This window comes from Brachionichthys hirsutus, chromosome 12, assembly GCF_040956055.1.
Source record: "Brachionichthys hirsutus isolate HB-005 chromosome 12, CSIRO-AGI_Bhir_v1, whole genome shotgun sequence".
Taxonomy (NCBI): domain Eukaryota; kingdom Metazoa; phylum Chordata; class Actinopteri; order Lophiiformes; family Brachionichthyidae; genus Brachionichthys; species Brachionichthys hirsutus.
Genome location: NC_090908.1, coordinates 9417826 through 9441530, shown reverse-complemented (window position 1 = coordinate 9441530; position 23705 = coordinate 9417826). Strand labels below are relative to the sequence as shown.

Sequence of the window (23705 nt, the reverse complement as noted above, 5' to 3'; positions counted from 1 at the left end):
CCGCTTTATTCAATATTGATTTACAGTTTATATAAAAATTACTTACATTGAATACATTTCTTCAAAATACAAGCAGCCAAACGACATACAAATCAAATACAAAATTATAAAATTTCTTATATTTATCATCTTCCTCTTCTAAAGTAACAGATATGTTTTGTAACAACCTTTATTGTAACGGCGGTAAATCTCCTCCTTGTCGATAGCTTCAATCCATCAGTGGACATATGAGACCTACAAAAATATGGTATTCAGTATCTGTCTTTTCAGTGTACAGTACAGTATCTGGGACTCTGATTGGAAAACATTCAAAGCAGGCTTCAATCTCTTTCACAAAAAATAAAAGATAACTTCAGGTGGTATATTACTTTTCAAATGGGGCGGATGGAGCTTGACATCCATGAAAATGGAAAAGACATAAGACCTATGGAATTACATATCATGTGAGAAAAAGAGCAAATTGAGATAATGGCCATGACAGGAAATCCAGTCAGTAGATCCATCAGGTACAGAGTAGGGGGGGGGGGGGGGGAACAAAATCGTAAAAATATCAAACTTCACTGCTCAGTAGCAAAGCTCTGTTGCGTCTGTATGTCATGTGACATGTTAAAATAAAGAAAATTGCTTTATAAAAACCCACTTATCTCTTCTCTACGATAATTACATTTGTTCAGAAAAACTGAGCCAACCTGCGTGTACTACCTTCACAAAATAACAGTGTCTGTGTTCCCACTCCAACTAGAAACAGGCATGGGTACAAATTTTAGCACTGCATTTTACACCTTAAACTGTGCACAAGTGTGGCGCATGATGTTAATAATTTTTGCAAAATCAGCAGCTTAAGTTCAGTGCCATACAGTACACAGCGTGATGCTGTATATTATATGTTTGACGAACATTAGAAAGCAAACGGTAAATGGGAACCATAACTCTTATGCACACCAATAAGGACGCTATGCTGATGCTAAACCAGTAAAATCTAACAGCCTCATAGGAAATAGAAAATTCTTCTTTTTTTTCCCTCCTTCATATTATACATTGTACACTGTGGTAAAAAAAAGAAGTACAAAGTGTAAAGTTAGGCTATGCGGCAGTTTCGTGAATTGTCCCCTCTAGTTTCTTTGGGAGTAGCTCTCTCCGCTCGTCAATACTGATGACTGGCTTCCGACAGTTTTGTCCGTCGATATATATCTTTGCATACACTGGGTTGGAGTAGTTCATGGGCTATATAGGAAGGGAAAAAATGAAAAAAAGTCAATTATTGTATAACAGAAGATGTCTTAATACTATAGTTATAGGTTTTCAGGGAAAAGTTGTTTTCAGTCAGTTTAATTTAATAAAGTCCAGAAGATGTGGAATGTGAAATCCATTATTCCACTCTTCTTTCAGCAGGTCCTCACCAATTCAAAAACAGAACTGTTGTACAAAAGCAGAATGCGATGAAGAATCTGCAAATTCTTACCAAATTCCTTCTTTTGTCCTAATGTCTCTGTAGATTATCTGTCATCCAGGTCATGGTAAATCACGAATAGCAAAAAAGCCGAATCAACTGGACTTGTTCAAGTTTGATTGAAGATGTTAAATTATCCCCTATTCTAACTGTTGAGCTTTTCTGCCATTCTGTTCATTTTCCTAGCGATATTGGGATTATTATTTTTTTAATTTGTTGCTGATACTTAATGACAGAAAAAGAGCTGCTTATAATTTTTGTAGATGCTGAACTTTGGGTTTGTAGGGCAGGCTATTAGTTAGTTGCCAACTTTGTGTGCTATCCGCTCATTCCTCTACAGGCGGAATATACAGTCCCTTCAGGATTTTGTGGGCCAGTTTGTAGAAATCCAAAATAAAGAGCTGAAGGAGACTAAAACACTCAAGCAACACAATAAACACCCTCCTGTTATACCTGACGGTGGCATTCTAAATCATGTAATTATAATCAGGGCAGCTTTAAAGGAACCTTTATTTTGAAGGTTTGATGATGGGTTAAACATCTTTAGTTGAAGCAAAGGGGAGCATTCATGCATACTGTATAATGTAATTGTTGTTTGATAAATAAATGTAAAAAAATAAAAACAGCTGCAGACAGCAACATGCAGGAAGCTCAACATAAAGCAATGCAAGCAGGTTTCCAATCTCCATTAAAGTGTTCTGTAATGTTGAAGTAGCATTAGCAGCTTCTAGATTTGTCTTCGCTATTATGAATGTGGCTGACCACTGAGCGCACACACTGAAAGAATCGGGATGATGTTTTCTTGTTTTGTTTTTCATGAGGACAAAACACATAGTGACGTTCGGAACATTCACCTGTCCAGGTATTACCTCCTTGGGCACTGAATTAATACCCAAGGTACGAGGGTCGCTGGATTGTACACACCAGCCCTGAAACACAACAAGCACCACCTCTTCAGTGGTTATCTGTGTTACGTACAAAATGATCCGTGGCCAAACTGTGGATAATAATAATAATGTTAAATGCATTAAAACTGCACTGACTCGCATGCACCCAGAAACGTGTGGGAGAAAAAGAGTGCTGAGACATACAGAGGCTAGTTTAGATTCAAGTCAGCCTTGTCTCTGCTGAAAATACAGACAGACTGGAGCGACACTAGCAGATGTCAGAGTTGGCATGGAAGGAAGCAGCAGCATTAGGCTTGAAGCAAATAGTTGTGACGCAGCTATGCCACTGCAACGAATTTTCATAAATAACGAGAGTAACAAAGATTTGCATCGATCAAGATAAAATTTGCTCTTCCTCTCATCCTTTTCAAGTGCTGCACTATTTATCAGGGATTCATTTGTATTTGTCGCTGTGAGATGGCTTTGTACACCTATATATTAGAATCGTGCATTGTGATGTTACTTTTTCCGATGAGCTCAATAAGTCAACCTTGTGAGGGTCCAGTGTGAAGTTGGGTCGCAGAAGGCTGCCTGCATCGGCGTGGTTGTCGTGGTCCACTTCATACATGTTGTATGACGGGTTCCCGATTTCCACGTTTATCCCGCCGTTGGTCATGGGTTGCCTCTGGACACGTTTTCCCCTGAGGTGTTGCAACAACCATCATTAGACCAAAGAAATGAATCACATAACATGCATATTTTAAACACCAAAAAACTGAATCATAGTCAGTGTAGTTGCAGGTATCAGTATCAGTAGCATCTTCAAAGCTGTGGGGTGTTGCATCATTCATCTGTTGCAGCTCAAAACCCTTTTTGTTTTGTTACTTAAATGTGATTATTTATTTGCGTACCTTTGCCTCCGTCTGCAGATGTAAACACCTGCTACCACCGCCACGATCAAGATTACCAGCAGGACCAGAGGCACAATGATAGCTATGCTCCCTGAGAGACACACAGAAGAGAGACGGTGAGAAGAGATGAGCTGCGACTGAAGGGAGCTGAGATGGGCTCAGATAGTGACACACTGAAGTCAAGCTTGACTGTGGCTTCGAAATAAAAGCTCCACTTTAAAAAAGCATTTTTCATTTTTTGGCTTTAGTATCTGCACAGTTCCCCTTTATTATTCAAACAGCTGTGCAGAACATATACTGTGCATTATCAATAATGCGAAGGCATAGAAAAAAAAAAAAACATTATTCTGAACACCTATGACAACCTTAGAGATTTCAACCTATTATTTAAAATTGATATAAAGTCAATTTACATATTGATCTCTAGAATAGCAGCTCTGATTTTAATGAGATCAACCTACCTTTCGACTATGAGCACAGAAGTGGGTACATATTTGAAAATGTGTGAATTTCAGGTTGAAGTTTAATCATTTATCTGAAAGTAAACTGGGACACTGTGCAAATTATGTACACATTTATTCATGCAGAAAATTAAGTTTTTGTTCTAAAGAGAAAAGAAAAAGGCTACTCACCTACACTGGTGTTGTCTGACCTGCTGCTTTTAGGGGCGGGTCTCTCACACTGTGTTCCAGCCCAATTGGCTGAACATCTAAAAGGAGGTCACAGAGTAGAAGTAAACCACGATTAGAATATTTATCTGAGAAATAATAACAAAGAAAAACTTTACAATAATGACATACGGTATGACGTGACTGTGGCTCACACATACAACACATTGTGATTCAGTCTCGCTATGAAGTGCTTTGATCCCACATAAACAATCACCACCTGAAGATAAATCACTATGTGGCCTACATAAGTCATGCCCATAAACAGTACGTATAACTTTACATGTTGAATAGTATGCGTAACAGAATCAAAGGATGGGAGTAGGACAACAAGCCATCATTCGGTTTGTGTTCCAATGAGAACCGATGGGCATGATGTATGACCCTTGTTAGAGGAGGTGATATCTAATTTCACACAACTGACGCAGATGGGTTTGTAAAGCATGACTGATTCCTCGGATGCGACTGGATGATGACAGAATGAAATTACTCCAAATTACAGACACTCTAAGATTCAGAACATCAGGCCATCAGAAATAAGAATGCGCGCCCATACACGGTGGAAATGAATCATGCCCTCGTAGAAAGAAATGTCACAGCGACATGAATCTTAATGGGGGGGAAAGGGGGCAGTGGGTAGTTTGAGCTCCTTCGGGAAGCACAAACCATGAAAAGAGTAATTCCTAAAGGAAGGAAGACATGTGTTTAACCTCTGTTGAAGGCATTAACGATGAACACTAATAACTGATGGCATGTTCAGCCTGGGAATTCATGTGCTTGTGTGACGACTGGTCAAAAAGGAACAGATTCAACGTCCCATCATGCACGTGTCATGAATGCACAGATGGAATCCCACGTCCCAGAAGATGTTGCCGGGTACTATTTTCCCTTTGATTCCTGTGTGCTGTGTGATGACTGCAGGAGATGGGTGGATGGGTGGCTGCAAGGGGCGACAGCAGCACTACGTCATGTAGCAACTGGTGATGTAACATGTGCTGCATCGGATAATGACCGTTGAAGATATAATCAAAATAGAAGAAAGCATACTCTACACGAAGTTAAAAAAAATAGAAATGTCTTAATTTGCACTAACAGTTGTTGCTGTGACTATTACCACTAATGAAAAGAATAAAAATACTGATGATTAAAACATAATAAGCATTTCCTTTTAATTTTCTTAGCCGCAGTAGAATGACAAATTGACTTAATTTAAAATATGATGGGGCATACTTAGAACTTTGGATAAGACAGACAGCAGATAAAAAGAAATGGCTTCTAATAATTTAAGTAAACCAGAGCAAAAATATGATCATAATCTAGAGAGAGTGAAATCCCTTGGCAGTGCAGTGTTTACATGACCTTATCTTTCCATTCCATTTACTATTACTACCAAACAAGTCATTACATTATCCAGCATTTATTACATGGCAAGTTGCTACAAGGCAGCACTATGAGAAATATCCGATATATGGGGCTGAGCCTGAAATGAAGCCAGATGGAGTTGGGGTGAGGGTGTATACAAAAGGAGGTGAGTGGGCTCTGAATACAGCTGGAGAGGTGAGAAGGACCTACTTGCAGCGTGGTTTGTTAAGAGCTGTTAATGTGCACATCCCCTCATTCTGACAGAAGTAATCGCAGGGGTTGGCCAGCTCATCACAACGTTGGTTCTTGAACCCTGATGTGCAGCTGCAAAACATTTTGTTGGGAGTGATAAAAGGGCCCAGAGAATGGATATTGTTGAACTGTTTGCTACTTGATGAATGACTGTCAAAATAATTATATATATATATATGTATATATATATAGTTTAATGAGAAAATAAGCAACGGAAATTTATTTCACTTCCCAATACAGTGGAGGGAAATATCTGTTTTAAATGGCTCTTGATAAATAAGGATCATTTATACATCCACAAGAGGGCAGCGAAGAGTAAATAAACAAAAGAAAATGCAACCAAACAAGAGACGGTGACATACCGCTGTGGAGATCTTTGTGACATTTGGACAGCGAGGTTCTTCCTCTTACTCTCTACTACTCTATCCAAAAGATAAAACGTCTGCAGACATTTGCGGTTCCTTGTTGAATTGCGGCTACACTGCCCCCAATAAATCTCCAGTGGTACTGCCTTTTCATCTGTGTCCGTAAATTCTCAGAATTGTACAAAATTACAGACAAAATCAATGACGAGTATGAAGCTAAGGCCGACTCCGTACATCAGTATCTGTTTTTAAGTCTCAAAATAATTAGCCTTGAGTGAAGCAATGTTCTTTGTTCCCTTAGTTAGTACAAAAAAACAACAACAACAAAAACTCCCACCCTACTCCCTCTATTCAGCAGCCTTGTTGTCATGGCTACATCAGCATTAAGATGGTTGTTGATTATTGATTTGCTCAAGGTTTGTGGTTATAGCTGCTATTTCAATCAGCTGTGCTGCTAAACAGAAGGTGTGTTTGTGTTCACATTGCTTGCACAGTTGTTTTGGACCCCTAGGAAGAGGAAGTTTGCAGGCCTGGGGCAGGAAGCAATGCAGTCGGGAGCAGCTGGCAGGGAGCCGCAGACTGGTGAACAAACAGTGGAACCAGGCTCAGACATTTTGGGTGAACTCAGGCTGGGAGAGGAGAGGTGTGAAAGTTTCTCTCTGCAAGTCCAGATATTACTTTCTATTTCATTTATGATTTTCAGTGAACTTTGAGGTGATTTAAATCACCAAATTCCAAATTCTAATAATCAGAATGTTTGTGATTCTACGTACACCTGATGTCGGGAGTCAGCCAGCAAACTATAACGGGCTTTGTACAGAACATGTTTCATAAAAATAATCACAACACACAATTATACAATAAATATGTTAATTTAAACAGATGAAGTGGAACCAGAACCTCTGGGTAGAACTGTTCAATCGGAATTCCATTAATGTTTTTCACAGCTCAAAAAATGAGGCGAGTCCCTGAGGAAAAGACGCCAGCAGAACTGAGCTTAGGCCGGTCATGAAGGCACAATATCAACTCAAATCACATTTGGGAATAATTGTGACAATAGTTGTGGGATGGATTTGACCTTGTGAAAATGTAACAGTGTTACAGAATTTCCCTCTGGCAGAACTCTAGCAGTAAAGACATAGTGTGCCATTTAAAAAAAAAAGAGAGAGATTTCGCATTTTATGTTTTTATCACGTTTTTTTTTTTTTTTTAACAGCAGCAAAGAGAGCTCAGGGTACCTAGAATTCAAAAAAGTTCACCAAAAGATGGACAAGATTAGGAATCATCATCTATTTGAAAACATACACAGATAATTTAGGAAATGTGCACAAGTAAATACAGATGACACATGACTGAAATGTAAATTCAGTCATAGAATGTAGCAACACAGTATTTTTTTGTGCAAGATTGCTGTGTTGCATTTGCAAAGACAATAACCCTAACCTCTTGCCTGCAGTTTACTAAAATGCCAATGGTGGAGCGTTATCTTTCTCTCTCTCAACCATAATGACACATTTGGAAAGAGACCACAATCCTTCTTAGCGTTTAATGCATGAGTCGTCATTACAATCCAAGCAACTCTGCCCTGCAAGTATTTTGCTTTGGGAAGGCTTGATACTCAGAGCATTAAAGTCAAACATTTTGATTTCTTGACACATATATATCTATCATCGCACATAATTCCTGTTCTTTGCTGCAAATAATAAACCACATTATCAGGACCTGTTAACCTCATGAAATCAGATTGGGATCATTTGCATAGAGATTGATTCTATCCTCTGGAATTTGTGAACGATGACCACACATTTCAATTTAACTATAGTGGACAATGGACATTTAAATAAAAAAAAAAAATAGAGAGTTGGCTTTTGAAATGGATTTCCAATTTCCTCCTGGAGATCACAGAGCACTGCATGTGATTATGGCTGAGGCAGAATTAATCTATGGACGGCGTTGTAAGTCGTCTTACACAATGGCTTCCCGTGCGACTGCCACTCAAGCTTTTGTCTGTTTCAAGTTTTCAAGCCGTTGATTTCATGGCATGCTCCACCACCGACACCTCAGCTTCTTTTTTTAGCCGACAAACTTCTAAAACCTTCTACTGAAGAGTGTCAGGGAGGCCTAACATCAGCTTTCAGCTGCAAGGAGGACCGGCGTGATATGTTCAGAATGTCAAGCTTTGAAACATTTTTTTATCTGCTTTAAAACCTTAAGCCACAGTAAGGTGTCACACAGCATAAGATGATGTACCGGCACTCAGCCCCCTGCTGCGCCATGGCCTCCCCACGCTGACATCAAACCTTCCCTCGACTTGAGGGTTTTTATTTCCAGAGGAAGGCATCGGTCTTGTACTGTTCTCCGAGCAGGGGGACGGTATCCCCTTGGTGATCTGAGCCCGAGCTTTCTGGGGCACATTTGGATTGAAACATTACTGTACGAGTGTGCATAAGAGTGGGGAAGATTCCTTACTTTCCTTCACCCATTAAGCAGTGACTTACTGACAGAAAGGCAGGTTGGTGTCGGGGTCCAGGTGACAGGTGCCTCCATTGTAGCAATATCCGTCACACAGCTGACAGCTCGGTGCTATTCTGCCATTTGTGCAGCTGGAGGAGGGTGAAGAAAAAAAAAAAAACGGGATCCCAGTGACAAGAGGAAAACGAGACTTTCAAACCATCGCAAAAAAGAGATTTTGAGATGGTTTGTCAAACATGTGCATTACACAGATGAAGAGGGCGGGTTGACCAAGCTGCCAATTCACTATGATCGTATCTCAAATGGCTCTAGGTTAAGTAACACAATAATCAGACTTAATCATTTCAACTCGTGCAGTTAGCAGCCTGCAGAGACAGGTAACTAAACGAATCAGCGACAGAAGAGTGAGCAAATGACATCAAACCCTTACTTGCAAACCACGTCTCCCGTCTCCTCGTTAATGAGGCAAGGTGCTCCGTGACATCGAAGACACTTGTCCACCTCGCACTTGTTCCCCTCAAACCTCGCTGGGCACACACATTCCACATATCCGCTGCTGGATAGCGTGCATGCCTTGGAGTTCACACAGTAGTGGTGGCAGATGTCTACTCCACATTCAAACAGGCAGAGAGAGGAAGTGCAATGAGGAAGAGGGAACAGAGTTTACGTCTGTTTGATTGGACTGGGCATTAATGGGAGTTAATTACCCACTTCAAATGACATCTTAGCCACAGATAAAACACATATCTCCCCTCGGGCAAACAGGAGGAAAATACTAATGATGTGCAGTCGAAATTGTATTCCCACAAACAATTATGATGGAGCAATGCATAAGGACATGCATTATCACTTTGCAACAGAAACGCCCACAGGTTGTTTGATTTTGTTTATCAGCAAATGTGGTGTTTGTAGAAAGAAAGTCCATTAGGGGTTTTGTTTTTGTCCCGCAGTCTGCATGTGAACTTTGAAAAGCTTATTTCTGTGGATTGCATGCAGTGTAAACAAATTCAAATCAATGCTTTGTTACAATTGCTCCTGCGACGAGACTTGAAAAGCCTCACGTAAAGGCCAGCCATATGATAATAATCATTTGTTGTTTTCATTGCCACCGAGTATAAGATGCCAGACTCACGGTGAAGACAACGGTCTCCGGTATATTCTGCCAAACAGCGGCACACCGGCTGGTTCCCCTGACTGACGTCACACGTTCCCCCGTTCAAACAGTAGTTGTCACAAATCCTCCTTTCACAGAAAGGCCCGGAGAATCCCACGGGACAGCGGCATGTAGGTTTGCCTGGACAAAAAAAGATAAGGGCAGGTAGAAACAGCATGGAAACATAAAAAAAGTTGGGTCAAGTTCCATGCAGCCTCCCCCCCCATCAGTTCCATTCCATCTATGGTCGCTTTCACACTGTCGCGGTTTGGTCTCGGTTAGCTTGCAAGTGAACCCTGGTTCGGTTCGTATGCAGTGTGAAAGCTCACCGGACCAAACACAGGACCAAATGTGCGAGCCATGTGCATGTTTTTTTTACAGAGGTAAACAAAAAAAAAGAAATACCAGGGAGGGATTTCCCCTCCTACTTTGTCCAATCGAAGATTGCCCCTTTCAACCATGTGATGCTGCTCAGAAAGTAAAAAAAAAATTGTGACTCTCATCTCCCCAACCAAGTCCGCTTGGGTCCGCTTGGTCAGGTGTGAAAATGACCATAATCAAATTTTAATACAAGCTTCCTAAAATGAGCTCTATGTATCACTCCAATGCAATATTTTGATTGTACATACTAATTTTAATAAGCCACAATTGAGAAGAAAGACAGTCACTTAAGGGTTAATGCTCCTCTAAGTAAAATGTTCTTCTTGTGGATTTGATAGGATGACATGTGAACTGGCCAAAACCACTCGAGTGACTGCTCCCAACTCTGAAGTTATTCCTTTGAGTTGTGTATTTGCACACCTAGCAAATACAGATGAAGACAGTATTCATTTGGAGCAGCGTTTCATGATGCCTGCTGAATACGAGAGTAGTAGACACTCTGCTTTGAGCTCTGTTTTGATCTCAGCTCTCCTCTGATGGAACGTCTTGCTTTAGTCGTTGAAAGATCCACCATGGCTAGTTTTGTCTCAGTGCGGGGCTGTAGCGAAAAGGTTTATCAGATGGGTTGGTAAAAATGTAAACTTCATAGTTGGAGAAACACTTTTGGTATTCCTTGCTATGAATGACAATTGAGCAAGCCACTGAACCTGCAGTTAATATATATAAAAACATAAATATTGAGTAAGTGCACAGAGCCCAAGCCTATAGGTAGGAATGAGAAAAGACTGAAAAAGATCAGTATTTAAATAGAGTTAAGCTTCAGGCTGACATCCATATTCATCAAAATGGTCAGATATAAAATCTAGCTGCTGCTAAAATCTTTTCGTTCCATCTCATGAGATGAGATCAGTTCTAAGTTCAAACGAGAACCGCAAGCATGTGCCACGGGCACACACACTGTATAAGTGCATCCCACTTATTTCTGCCGTTTTGGTGAGTCATACGTGGTTTCAATCGCAAGTGTGGTGCTGCATCTCACTGTACCGAGAAATATGACCTATTTGTTTTTCATATTAATTTCTAAAACCATGCACGCTCCCCAACAACTGCTTTCATACTGGACAACAGTTGCCATGGATGCAGGTCTCGTCATGTAAGTCACACTGCTCTACTTGCTAATTTCACACTCCATCACTCTGTAGCTGGGATAATCAGGATTTTAAACGACAAAGAGACAGTCATTCAGCCTCCAGTCACTTCTCTGATAATGGCTGCTGTAGCTGTGATCTTTCAAACCAGGCCGAGCCCACCCAGCTCTGTGCTTTTAGCAGAGAAGCTGAAAACGACCATTTGCTAAATTACCAGCCATTCTAGTCTTCAACTGAAAGTTGAAGGCCTGTGAACATTGGTCATAATTTGAAGTTGACCTATGCTTCAGATTACATATGTCCCGCAGTGCCCGAGCCAGATGAGGTGGCTGGGGCATCTATTTCGGCTGCCTCCCGGACGCCTCCCTAGAGAGGTGTTCAGGGCACGTCCCACTGAGAGGAGACCACGGGGAAGACCCAGGATACGCTGGAGAGACTATGTCTCTCGGCTGGCCTGGGAACGCCTCGGGATCCCCCACGGAAGAGCTGGAAGAAGTGGCCGGGGAGAGGGAAGTCTGGGCTTCCCTGCTTAGGCTGCTGCCCCCGCGACCCGGCCCCGGATAAGCGGTTGAATATGGCATTATGAAATGGAATAGGGTAACACTTCATAGCAGGTAATGGGTACATAAAGTATAATTTACTGCAGCATTATTAAGAAGAGAAAGAAAGGCTACAATACTATTTGCCTTTTTGAAGTTTGTCAGATTGTATAGGAATAAATAACAGATAAATTAGGACCATGTGGGGTTTTCACTTCAGGGCTGTGTGTGTCACTCTGTGGATAGATACTGGATTATTGTGTACGCTCAGTTAAGTAAAAAAATAAAAAAAACTTAAAAAAATGACTTAGAGTTAAAAATGACATAAGGAAAATGTGTCAAGAGGTGATTGTGTATTTAACCTATATGTTGCACATAAGTCACACATCTGAATTCTAAAATACATCTCATAAAAAAAACAACAACATAGAAAAAGGAGAATAGCTGTGAGAGTTTATCGTAAAAGTGTGTTTTTTGGTGCCAAAACCTCCATTAGAGCGTGGACAACCCAGTCAAAGGGACAAATGCACATCAATTCAATGACACCTTGTTTTTATAGATAAAACTGGATATTTTCCAGCCTCTAATTGAAAGTGAGGTTGCCTTCAGGCCCTTCTTATCAGCAAAGCAGCGACATGAGGAAGCATGTTTGACTATATTCACTTGCTTGTTCAACTTAAGTCACTCGCTTGGACACCTTCAAACACAAGAACTGCTATAATAATGCAATATATTGACAAGTCATCATAAGGTCATTGTCCTATCTATCCTGAGACTAATTTTAGTAAATACATTGTTGTAACGACAAAATAATTATTCAGAAAACTGAGCAAATTATCTATTAGAATAATCATCGAATTTTAAAAACAATCATAATTATATCAAATCAAGCAGCCCGACATTAAACCATACGGAGTCGATTCAAGAGAGGGTTAAGGGGTAACCTTCTTTTTCCTCAATGATATTTCATCTAATTTATCATTTTGGGGTTAGGTGTTGGTACATCTACGTTTTCAGTGTTGAGTGGCGAATGATTTGAATGAGCAGTTACTGAAAAAGATGCAAGGATTAACCCAAGAGGCCGAGCAATCAGCCCATTCTTAACATTTTGAAGGAGTTCCGCACAAGTAGAAATGCAATTTCCTCCACTCTGTGATCATGTAATGCATTATGCAGCTGCTGCATTGAACATGTGCAGAAGGATGCATGCACTACATTATTTATTCATATGTCATATATGTATTTTATTCAGGGCAACCTTGAAAAACTTAGTCACCTTGTCTTGATAATGATTACATGCATCAAACTAGATCTTAGCTGGCGAAAGGAAATGAAATAAAAACAGATTTCTCCTAGTGGATGCTAGTAATGAGCATAAGCAATTATCATGGATTAGTTTTATGTTAGTTCTAAATTCTAAACAGGATTTCAAAATTAAAAAAAACATTAAAAAAACATCCTGTTGGTCAAACATATTTCCCAATGGACAGGAAAAAAATTAACAGATTTTATTTTATGCTTTAAAAAGACTGGCAGGGACTAAAAGATTTGAGGGAATAAACATTTAATCAAAACTATCACTAATCAAAAGCGCACATTTTTATCTCTCCAACTGTTCGACAGAGCTGCTGTGACTCACTTGAAACCTACTGCCTGGTTCCTCATTTTATTTACTGGATGTCACTCAAAGTAATACAAAAACCCAGAATCGCTTAAATAGCGTGCTGCCATAAAAAAACATGTATGTGGGAAGAGGGCAATTTCTGCTGTAATTTCTATTAGTTTTTATTTATTTTTTTTACAAGAAATGGAAATGAAGATGTTGTGGATAATTGCAACATTGGAAAAATAATGTACAGCATTGAGAATCAATAATAGCATATTATAATAGGGCTGTGCATCTGGATTCAATCCCACTGCTGACAGTTTGGCACATTCATAGCCATTTGTTTAAAATTGCGGGGTAGAACTGGTCGTTCTGGAAGCCATGGTGGCATCAGAGGAGGCCTTGGTGCGAAATAAAAGTAACATTTGAGGCTTGTATGACAGGAGCAGCAATGACAAAACTGCTCAGCTGGCAGATGTAATGTGGTCAATTTGAGATGAGGTGAGCGAGGTGTGGAAGTTTAAAGGAAGACAAATGTGGTTGAATGCCTTCATGCGCTGGGTCGGAGTGCAAGACGAAATTGCAGTGCAAATCGGAATGCCTCGGAAAATGTGGTCTTTCTCAAAGCAACTGGATGACAAAACCAAAAAGCACTTATTCGAACTTACCCAGAGGTGAGCCCATGCAGGAGCCTCCATTTAGGCAGTAGTCTGTACAATGGTTGACCTCACAGCGCTCCCCTGAAAAGTCAGGCCAGCAGTAGCATCGCCAGTCTCCTTTCTCATTGGCTAAGCAGCGTCCTCCATTCTCGCAGGGGGGGCGGCACAGTTCACCTTCACAATAGCAAAGTCTAACTCACTTACTCTTATGCAGTGTGAAGCAGTCAATCACATAAGACTGCAACAACAACAACAACAACAACAGAGGTGTGAGCCTGAATTTTGTGAGCAGATGAGCTTTCACAATAAGTGCACGCAGGAGGCATCAAACAAAACACCACGATGAGTTCTTTGGTCCCGACTGTGCGCAACTATGGATTTCTGGTCAGTTTCGATTTTTGTTTTGTATTCTGACATGTTTTTGGCGGTAACAAATAGGTGCCCACTGGATACTGGAATCTTTCTATGGAGCCACACTGCTTTCCTGCAACAACAAGACACTTTAACTCTAAAAAGAAGGTCCGAAATCAGCTCTACCTGAGATGATGGCATCGCTGCAGGTGCCATTGACCAGGATCTTTCCCTCTGGACAGGTACATCTGGCACCCGTTGGGTTGAGCAGACACATGAAATCACAAGGCATTCGCAGGCAGGGATTTGGCACTGTGGAAAACAAAACCCAAAAGAGCCAAGAAGATAATCTGTCAGTATGGCTTGAGAGGAAGAAGAGGCCCATTTGTTTGTGAATATAATGTTTTTGTTTTCAATCAAAGGAAAGCCTTTTTATTTGAATTGTTTTAATTCCTGTGTTGAAAGGTGTTATTTTTCTTGACACACACACAGAAGCATAAAAAGGGTCAAGCATATAAGCAACTTAATATTATTCAAGTAGAATAATCAATGATTGTGGAACGTGCTCAGAATTTTCCATTGCCCATTTGATTAGCGGTGCTTTGATGTGCTACCGCCTACACTGGGTAAACAAAATGATGTGAAAATTGCACGAAAAAGATCCTCTGAATTAATAACAACGACAAATAGTTGCCCCCCAAAAAAGTGCATTGTACCGGGTTGAATGTTCATCAGGATGTGAACAGCCTGGGAGAGATTGGCAATCTCTTCTTCAATAGCATACGCAGATCATAAAAGAGGCAAAACCAATTGTCCAAACTGCCAATACGTTAGGCAATAAAGCTGAATATTTTTTTCAAAATAAATCTCAAATAACCCCCCCCCCCCCCCCAAAATAATCAGATTTTATTAATTATTATGTCCACCCACTTCGTGGCCAAGCAAGTAATTAATGGATACAACATATAATTTATACTAAAAAACAGTTACTGCCCACAGTTTTAGACAACATGGGATGAAAGCTGAGAACAAATCTAAACTGACGCTATCAGGCCGACATGTCGTAGCTTTTTGCAGGCTGTGCACACCCTCTGCCCACAGACTGCACACAACATGTCTGGGCTAATGAGTCTCTGTGGAACAGAACAGCTTTCCTTCAAGTCTGTCTGATGCTCTGTGACCATTAACACCAGAGATGTAACAGATAAGTGGAGTTGGGGCTTCATAGGAGGAAAGCAGGAGCAAGGATGTAGTTGTGTTGATTGACTCCAGTGTCCATTGTCACCCAGTTTGTCCTGCCTCACTTGGGTTGTGTCTGAATGCTTAATTATATACTTTGAGCATGGTTTTGAATAAAATTGTCACTTTTCAATTGAGAACCCCACCCAATTATAGCATATTCATTTTCAATTGGTATGCCATGTCAAAAAGTATGTATAATTTAAAGGTAACCTGAGGAATCTTTGACCGCCAAGGAAGAATATTTTTTAAATGGATTCACATTGACATGCAGAACAGGCCATGCACATTCCTGCCATTCATTGCACTCTATTCTGATGATTTGCACATGGCAGTAACTACAGGGAAGAACAGTGTTAAGCAAGTAAACATGGTTTCAGTAATGCCGGTTTCGAAGACGGAAATGCATTCAGCTTATTTGATTGAGCTCAAGGATACACATAATTTATTTTAATGAGCAACTCTAAATATAATCAGAAATCTTGTTGGCAATATTACTCTGTAGGGCAAAGATTCCGTGGATCCTTTAATAACTGCTCTTATATCTGTCACAGCAACTCTTAATAAGCTCATTTTATGACCCATGGGTTTATTTGCCAATATGCTTTAGTCAGTTACATGACTATGACTGCAGCATGCAGTGCATTATCTGTTGCTGGTGTTAAAGTAAGTAGGACACAGGTGTCATTGTCAGGGACAAATGTTGAATGTCAGAAAGCTTTGCTTTGTATGTTTTGTTCATTACCTGAACTATAGTGTGAGCTGGACTGATATAAACCTAACGGTGAATAGTCATTAAAGGAAACGCCCACAAAAATCAAAACTGGAACTGATATCTAAACGTTAATAAAAATTAAACAATATAAATAAATTATTATGATATTATAAGATGCCGTTCTGACATGACAATATCTATATTGCCTCTGCAGTTTCTCACAAGACATTTATTTACATGTAGAATGAGTATAACAAAAAAAAAATGCTTGTCAAGAAAACTTACCATCCTGTTGTTTGTAACGCTGAGATATTAAAACATTTGTGGACTTCTCCATCCCTAAATTGAGAAATTCCACTGGGTGTTTGCCATACTTGTGAATTCTGAAGATCTCGTGTTTCAGTCCGGTTCCATAGATATAGTCTTCAAATAGATCAATTCTGTATGGTTGGGAAATTCCTATGGATTCAGCATAAAAATGAAGCAAAGTGACATCCAGCAACCCTTGTGAAGGCAAAAGTTCAGAGAATGTTCGGCGTGGGCAGAATTCATCATCTAAAATACTACGTACTCTCTTGAAAGAAACAAGCAGTATTATATTACAAGTTACATTTTATAAAGACAGATACGGAAACCAAAGCATGTGAGAAATAGCAGTTTAAAAGAAGAATTGGTGTTGTGTGTTTGTCTTTACCGTGTCTGTCACTGATTGTCACTAGAGGGTCCGAGCCATCCAATCTCATGCTTCCTATCTGTGAGAGCTCAGGATCCGCCCAGTATAATCGTTGGTTGAAATAATCAATGGCAAGCCCTGTGGGGGGGGGGGGTTAGGGTTAGGTGATCATGGTGGAATGCCTCATTACAAGAGGCATTAAGATCAGTTGGAACAGATCAACAGGACAGAGAGACAGGGTTTTTGTTTCTACCTCACTCACCCTTTGTATTCAACATTTGCTTATAGCCTGTGTCTGCCATCTTGCTGTGCATTTTAACTTGGAGTGAGTGTGGGTGTGCTTAGATTATAATTTAAAACCAGTGGCTCTTTTGCTTCCTCCCAAATGTCTGACTGCATAATTGAGCACCTGGCTAGGGTGTTTAAATAGGTTTGCGTTTTTCCCCACCGTTGATGAATTCCTCTTTCTGTAACCAAGACAGCGCACGGGGGCCCCTTGATTAAAGGAGGCCAAAGCAGCTCTTCAAATCAGAAGTTCTTAGTGCTTAGATCAGCACTAAGGGTCTCCCGACAGACAAAGGGATGCAAAATATTCCATAGTTTCATACTGCTGTCCTCTGTGTCTTTAACTTTATACTTAACTACCACATTATAGCTTTGACTTAAATGTTACCTTCCCTGTCAGTGGACTGTTGCTATGCTACAACATGTGCAGTCAGAAGAATTACTATTATTTATTAGGTTTACAGGCAAATATATATTTTGGTTATTGTTTGCAAAAGAAATGGTGGTACCTTGTAGAGCACCTGATCACCTATAACTGCTAAGACTTGCTGCAAAAGTGACAGATAGCCAGACATCATATTCTGAAAACATTCCTGAGGAACGTTAGCCCATTCCTCAATTTAGTAATATCTCTAGTTACGTGCTGCAACAAACTCAAGTCATACAACTGTGACAGCCACTTCTTCTTGGTGGAATTTGAATTCAGCTTGGAATTATTGTCCTTTTTAAATACCGAGTGACGTCCCAGCTTCAGCTTCCTCACCAATGTGGAGATATTTTCTTCTTAGAATTTCTTAATAATTAATGGAATTCATCCGATCCTCTACACGCTGCAGTTTCCTGGTACCCAAGGAGGCAAAGCAGTTCAAGAGCATTCCTGAAGCACCTCTCTGATTCACATCTCCAGACACCGCTGGACCACAGAACAGTCTCCTAACAATGCAATGTCTTATCTAGATTTGGCTTGACTTGCAGGTCAGCAATGGTGGACATCTTGAGTTCAACCATGGAGGCGTATATAAAGTAAGTCTTAGCATTGAAAAGTTAAGGACTCTGGTGCTAAAGTAAAGAAGTCTGTCTTTTGATACCTTATGAGGGATGGCATTCAGGGGATTAAATCCTTTTTAGACTGCAGTAGTCCATGTTAGTGACTTTTGCGTTTGTAAAAAACTAGATCTTGAATTTAACTGTCGGTAGTTCTAAGTGTGATTTGTTAATGGAAAACCATTGAACAATATAAATGTTTTTTATTAAACCTAATTTAAAACGCAGTTGAAAAGCTGCATTGATTTAATCAGGCAGAAGCTGTGTCTAAATTCAGGGACCGCAACCATCAGTCTGTGCCTAAAGCGGTTCCTGTCTTTATTGGAAAGTGCATTGTAAAGTAATGCATTTGTCGCCTAGCAACACTGACAGCTGACTTGTCTTAGCTAATAATTTGTCATGTGTACAAAAGACAGACGTAGTAATATTAAGAATAGCAGAGGTTAATTGTTTTAGGACTAGAATCTATGTCATTAAAATGAACTGTCATGCTTCGCATTCACTTCTGCTGAGGGCGGTACAATGAATGAACCAGCACGCTCTGCCTTCGTATGAAAATCAAAACGTCACAAATACGCAATGAATCTCGAGTTAAAGAGGGACATGAAGGACCCATCATGTGGATTTTCTTGCAGCCCATGAAAAGAGATCTAACTTTGAGGGCCGGAGCCACTTGATGGAGGGACAGGTCTTGTCATGCAGCTGTGATGCATTTGGCCATCAAATACAGCCTTCCAAGGGCGCGGCCCCTGAATTGGTGATTTACTCATCGTTGCAGGCATAGCCGCTTCAAAAATGCTTTGAAAAGGAGGGCAGCGGTGAAGTAACCTGAATTGCCATAGCGGGGTTTCGTGTATAACTGCTCAATGAAATACGATTAATGGAAAAAGCGGTGTGACTCCCTCACCATCACTAAAAAAGTTAAACTATGCAAAGCAGAAAATGGTAACGCAGCAGAAGATAAGAGAGCATTGTTAGTCTTGATCTTTTGCTACTTCATCACTATTTGACTTTCAGCTCTCAGTGATTCTATGTCCCATCATGTTCAGTTAACCGATTGAGATCAGATTTTAGATTTTGAATATTAGGACATGTAATCTAACAGATATGCAGACACATGGAAACTGGTGCCACAGTTGCACGTAGCAACGTCAAATGAAATCCATTCGAACAGACGGTTGATACTGGTTTCTTAAAGAACCTTTCAGTGCACCAGAAAAGCAGAGAAGGCGGCTGCTATAAGATGAAAACAACAAACATTTTCAACATATTACTAAAAGTAAAAATAAATAAATATATGAAGACTATGGCATGCCGTTCAGGAACTTATTATATATATATATCAAAAGTGCTGGAATATATGGACCGAACTATGAAAAGTCTGAGAATATGGACCGAACTCTGGAATATATATACGAAAAGTCTGAGAATATGGACCGAACTATGAAAAGTCTGAGAATATGGACCGAACTCTGGAATATATATACGAAAAGTCTGAGAATATGGACCGAACTATGAAAAGTCTGAGAATATGGACCGAACTCTGGAATATATATTTTGATATATATATTCAGACATTTTCATAAATATATTCAGACATTTTCATAAATATATTCAGACATTTTCATAAATATATTCAGACATTTTCATATATATATTCAGACATTTTCATATATATATTCAGACATTTTCATAAATATATTCAGACTTTTTTCGGTGCACGGGAATATATATTTGAAAGCCGCGGTGTAGCGGTTAGGGCTCCGCACTCACACCCCTGTTGCCCCTGTTCGATTCCCGGTCGGGCAAACTAGTTTATGACTTTCAACGGAAACAAATCCACGGGCGCTTTTTTGAAATCCTCCACTTCGACAGGATATTTGTACTGTAAGACATGCTGCTGTCTGACTGTACGTGTACTCTAACATTCTATCTAATAAATACATTCTATCTAATAAATATATTCATCATCATCACGGCGCAGCTGCGATCTTGCGTCATCACTGAGCGAGTCAGCTCGAAATCTAGTGCCGGCAATTCTCAATGAGGAGATAATGAACGCCCTGAAACAGATCTGCGAGGGCTTTTTTGAAATGTTCCTCTTAGATATGATGTTTGATTGTACTTGTACTGTAATACATGCTATAAGTGTCCGTGATGGGGTCGAGGCTGCCTGCCCCGGAACATGCATAGCGCCGTTCTGGCTTTATACGGCACTTGACGGGTCGCGTGATGGGGTCGAGGCTGCCTGCCCCGGAACATGCATATCGCCGTGCATAAAGCCGTTCTGGCTTTATACGGCGGAACATGCATAGCGCCGTATAAAGCCAGAACGGCGCTATGCATGTTCCGGGGCAGGCAGCCTCGACCCCGTCACGTGACCTGTCAAGTGCCGTATCAGGTCAGAACAGTTTGGCCAGCGAGGGGGCGTGACGATCAGCTGTCGGCACGCCAGCCATCACGTGACTTGTCGGACACCCACAGCATGCATCACACTACAAATACAGTCAAACATCCTGTCTAAGAGGAGCGTTTCAAAAAAGCCCTTGCGGGTTTGTTTCAGGGCGTTCATTATCTCCGCATTGAGGATTGCCGGCACTAGATTTCGAGCTGACTACATTTATGACACAAGATCGATCTGGCTCCCCGACCGGGAACCGAACGGGCGCGACTGGGGTGTGAGCGCGGAACCCCAACCACTACACCGCGGCTTTCAAATATATATTCCCGTGCACCGAAAAAAGTCTGAATATATTTATGAAAATGTCTGAATATATATATGAAAATGTCTGAATATATATATGAAAATGTCTGAATATATTTATGAAAATGTCTGAATATATTTATGAAAATGTCTGAATATATTTATGAAAATGTCTGAATATATATATGAAAATGTCTGAATATATTTATGAAAATGTCTGAATATATATATGAAAATGTCTGAATATATTTATGAAAATGTCTGAATATATATATCAAAATATATATTCCAGAGTTCGGTCCATATTCTCAGACTTTTCATAGTTCGGTCCATATTCTCAGACTTTTCGTATATATATTCCAGAGTTCGGTCCATATTCTCAGACTTTTCATAGTTCGGTCCATATTCTCAGACTTTTCGTATATATATTCCAGAGTTCGGTCCATATTCTCAGACTTTTCATAGTTCGGTCCATATATTCCAGCACTTTTGATATATATATATAATAAGTTCCTGAACGGCATGCCATAGAAGACCTACCGGTGGGTCTTCTGAGGTTTCTGTCCAATAGCACTCGGCGCAAGGAGCCATCCATGGCTGACTCCTCAATGTGAGAGTGATCGCCTATCACGCTCCAGTACATCATCCTGCAACAGACAGAAATACAGACAAAGGTTTAAAAGTTTTAACCTTCCCCGACGTCATCTTGTGAAAAACAAAACAGTAAATAGCGCTCGGCCTCTAAAGGCTCCATAGATTCTTATTGTAAATGCTTTTGTTCTTTGCAATGATGTTGAAAGACTCGACCCTCTGTAATGTAATGCTCAAACTTCTTCGCTGGCTATTAGATGCTGAAGCGGCTGATAAAGTCGCATGATTCATTATGACAGTGATGGATGACAATCATATGTGTTCTTGTTGGAAGAGAGACTCACCCTTTGGCTGGGTTTACAACAATAGTGTATGGCTCCCCAGCTATGTCGGTAATCAAGCGTGTGCAATTTGGTCCCTTCAGTTGCCCCACATTTATGGAATATCGTAACTTAGTCCAGTGGGCTGTGTAATAGCTGAACCAATGCATCCGAGAGTGATCAGTCCAATAAATGTTGCCCGTGATCCAGTCAGCAGAAATATCTCTGGGTCGACGGAAGTCTGAACACTGCAACCAACAACAGCCTCAAAGTCAGGTGCACTGTTTAACTTTTGCGTGGGAGTTAAGCCACGTAGTCTCGTAAAAGACACATCAGGGAGACATTTAAGATTTGCAATCTATTCTTAGCATCTAGGTTCATCATATTTCATTCAAAAGTCACATCTGCTTGGAAATACAAAGGCTCGATGCACTTACAATGTTCTTGATGTTTGTTTTAGTTTGACTTCTTTCTAGAGCATCTCTGTAGAAAATTCCACCGGGATTGAATTGGGTCGCCCAAATAAACTTCTGGTGGTGGAACAGAGCATCCATCCCAATAATACGGGCGTTGTCCTCGACGTGTGTGAGAACTTTCTGTCCGTTGCTCTGGTTAAATGGATGCACAAAACTCCTGATCTCAGTATCATTAGCTATGTAGAGCACACGATCCTCTGGTCCTGTCCGGTAAGTTATTAAATACAGAAGAAAGAGAAGCACAACAAAATTAGGAAAATTCCTTCTTAGGTACCGGTACTAGAAAATTGCTTAAAAAGTAATTACAAATAAATGGAATTCAACATTGCTCTCATTTAAGATTGGGGTCATATCACCAATTAGCATATAAACTCAAAACAAAGGATGCGTCATTGTAAACAAAGGATTATACCTTTCGATATGCAGTTACCGTTGATCTCCTTGTAATTCCGGTCGCATACACACTTAAAAGACCCTTTCGTGTTTATGCAGTAATGAGGACATGTGTCAAACTGCAGACATTCATTTATCTCTGAGGAGGAGAAAAAAAAGTTTTACAAAGTTAGGAAAACTACGAACGTTCTTAAAGTGCTTCTTCATATTTTCCATAATTGAAACACTTCATACGGATTAGTAAATATGAAATTATTTGCACGTAGCAAGGCACATTCATATCACAGGTGATCAACTAGGGGAAACAAAGGAGTTGCTTGTACTATATTGTACGAGCACAACAAGCAAATTGGGGATAGAACCCAGCACCTTACAAGTATTCTTTATTTCTCTCTCACCAATATGTGACCTTTAACCATAACATTATTGTTGTCTTGCAGCTTATTGTTGATGTCAGCATTACCAGTATACATTAACAGTATGGGATACCATAGTCAGTAGGTGATCTGTCAAAGGAATCCCAACATAATGGGGGTCATGAAACCAAAGGCTTTAGTTTGACATGTTTTGACAGAGCTTGTTATATCCATATTATTTATGTCCATTTACAGCATTTTCATTCTCACTAACTGACTGGTCTGCTCCCAGCAGATCATGTGACAACTTAATACTGTTTCTCAATGTTAATACACTTCTGAATTATATATGAAAAAAAGAAAACATATACTCAAAATCTGTATCATGCAGCATTTAATGCAAACATTATAAATTCCAGAGCTTATCCTTGCTGATGTAAACAGAACACATTGTTAATTGACCAGATGTGTAAAAACACACATGCTGTAGCGAGAGCTGTACTGCTAACCCTTTTAAAAGCAGAAAGGAATGCAATGATCAGACATTACCTTCACATTGCCCCGTCTTTTGGTTCCTCTTAAAGCCAGATTTGCACTGGCATATCGCACGAACATTTGTCTGGTTGCAAATTGCATCCTCTCCACATGGGTTTGTTTTCTTTCCACATACATCTCCACTGGAGACTGTAAATACAAGCAGGAAAT

At 40.1% G+C, this 23705-nt stretch overlaps 1 protein-coding gene across 1 annotated transcript in view; it reads right to left on the bottom strand.

Annotated features, from left to right (window-relative positions):
- Window positions 1–1083: 1083 nt before the first annotated feature.
- Window positions 1084–23705, bottom strand: part of lrp1bb (low density lipoprotein receptor-related protein 1Bb) — a 205093-nt gene continuing 182471 nt past the window's right edge. Inside the window, exons 75-91 of the mRNA XM_068746405.1 lie at window positions 23550–23684; window positions 22664–22783; window positions 22213–22454; window positions 21800–22023; window positions 21405–21511; window positions 16853–16969; window positions 16444–16617; window positions 14391–14516; window positions 13863–14027; window positions 9500–9661; window positions 8798–8972; window positions 8394–8498; window positions 3881–3957; window positions 3249–3339; window positions 2888–3038; window positions 2305–2379; window positions 1084–1224 (exon numbers count right to left, since the gene is read on the bottom strand). Of these exons, the coding sequence (XP_068602506.1) occupies window positions 1084–1224; window positions 2305–2379; window positions 2888–3038; window positions 3249–3339; window positions 3881–3957; window positions 8394–8498; window positions 8798–8972; window positions 9500–9661; window positions 13863–14027; window positions 14391–14516; window positions 16444–16617; window positions 16853–16969; window positions 21405–21511; window positions 21800–22023; window positions 22213–22454; window positions 22664–22783; window positions 23550–23684 (2387 nt within the window). The remainder of the gene's footprint in view (window positions 1225–2304; window positions 2380–2887; window positions 3039–3248; window positions 3340–3880; window positions 3958–8393; window positions 8499–8797; window positions 8973–9499; window positions 9662–13862; window positions 14028–14390; window positions 14517–16443; window positions 16618–16852; window positions 16970–21404; window positions 21512–21799; window positions 22024–22212; window positions 22455–22663; window positions 22784–23549; window positions 23685–23705) is intronic.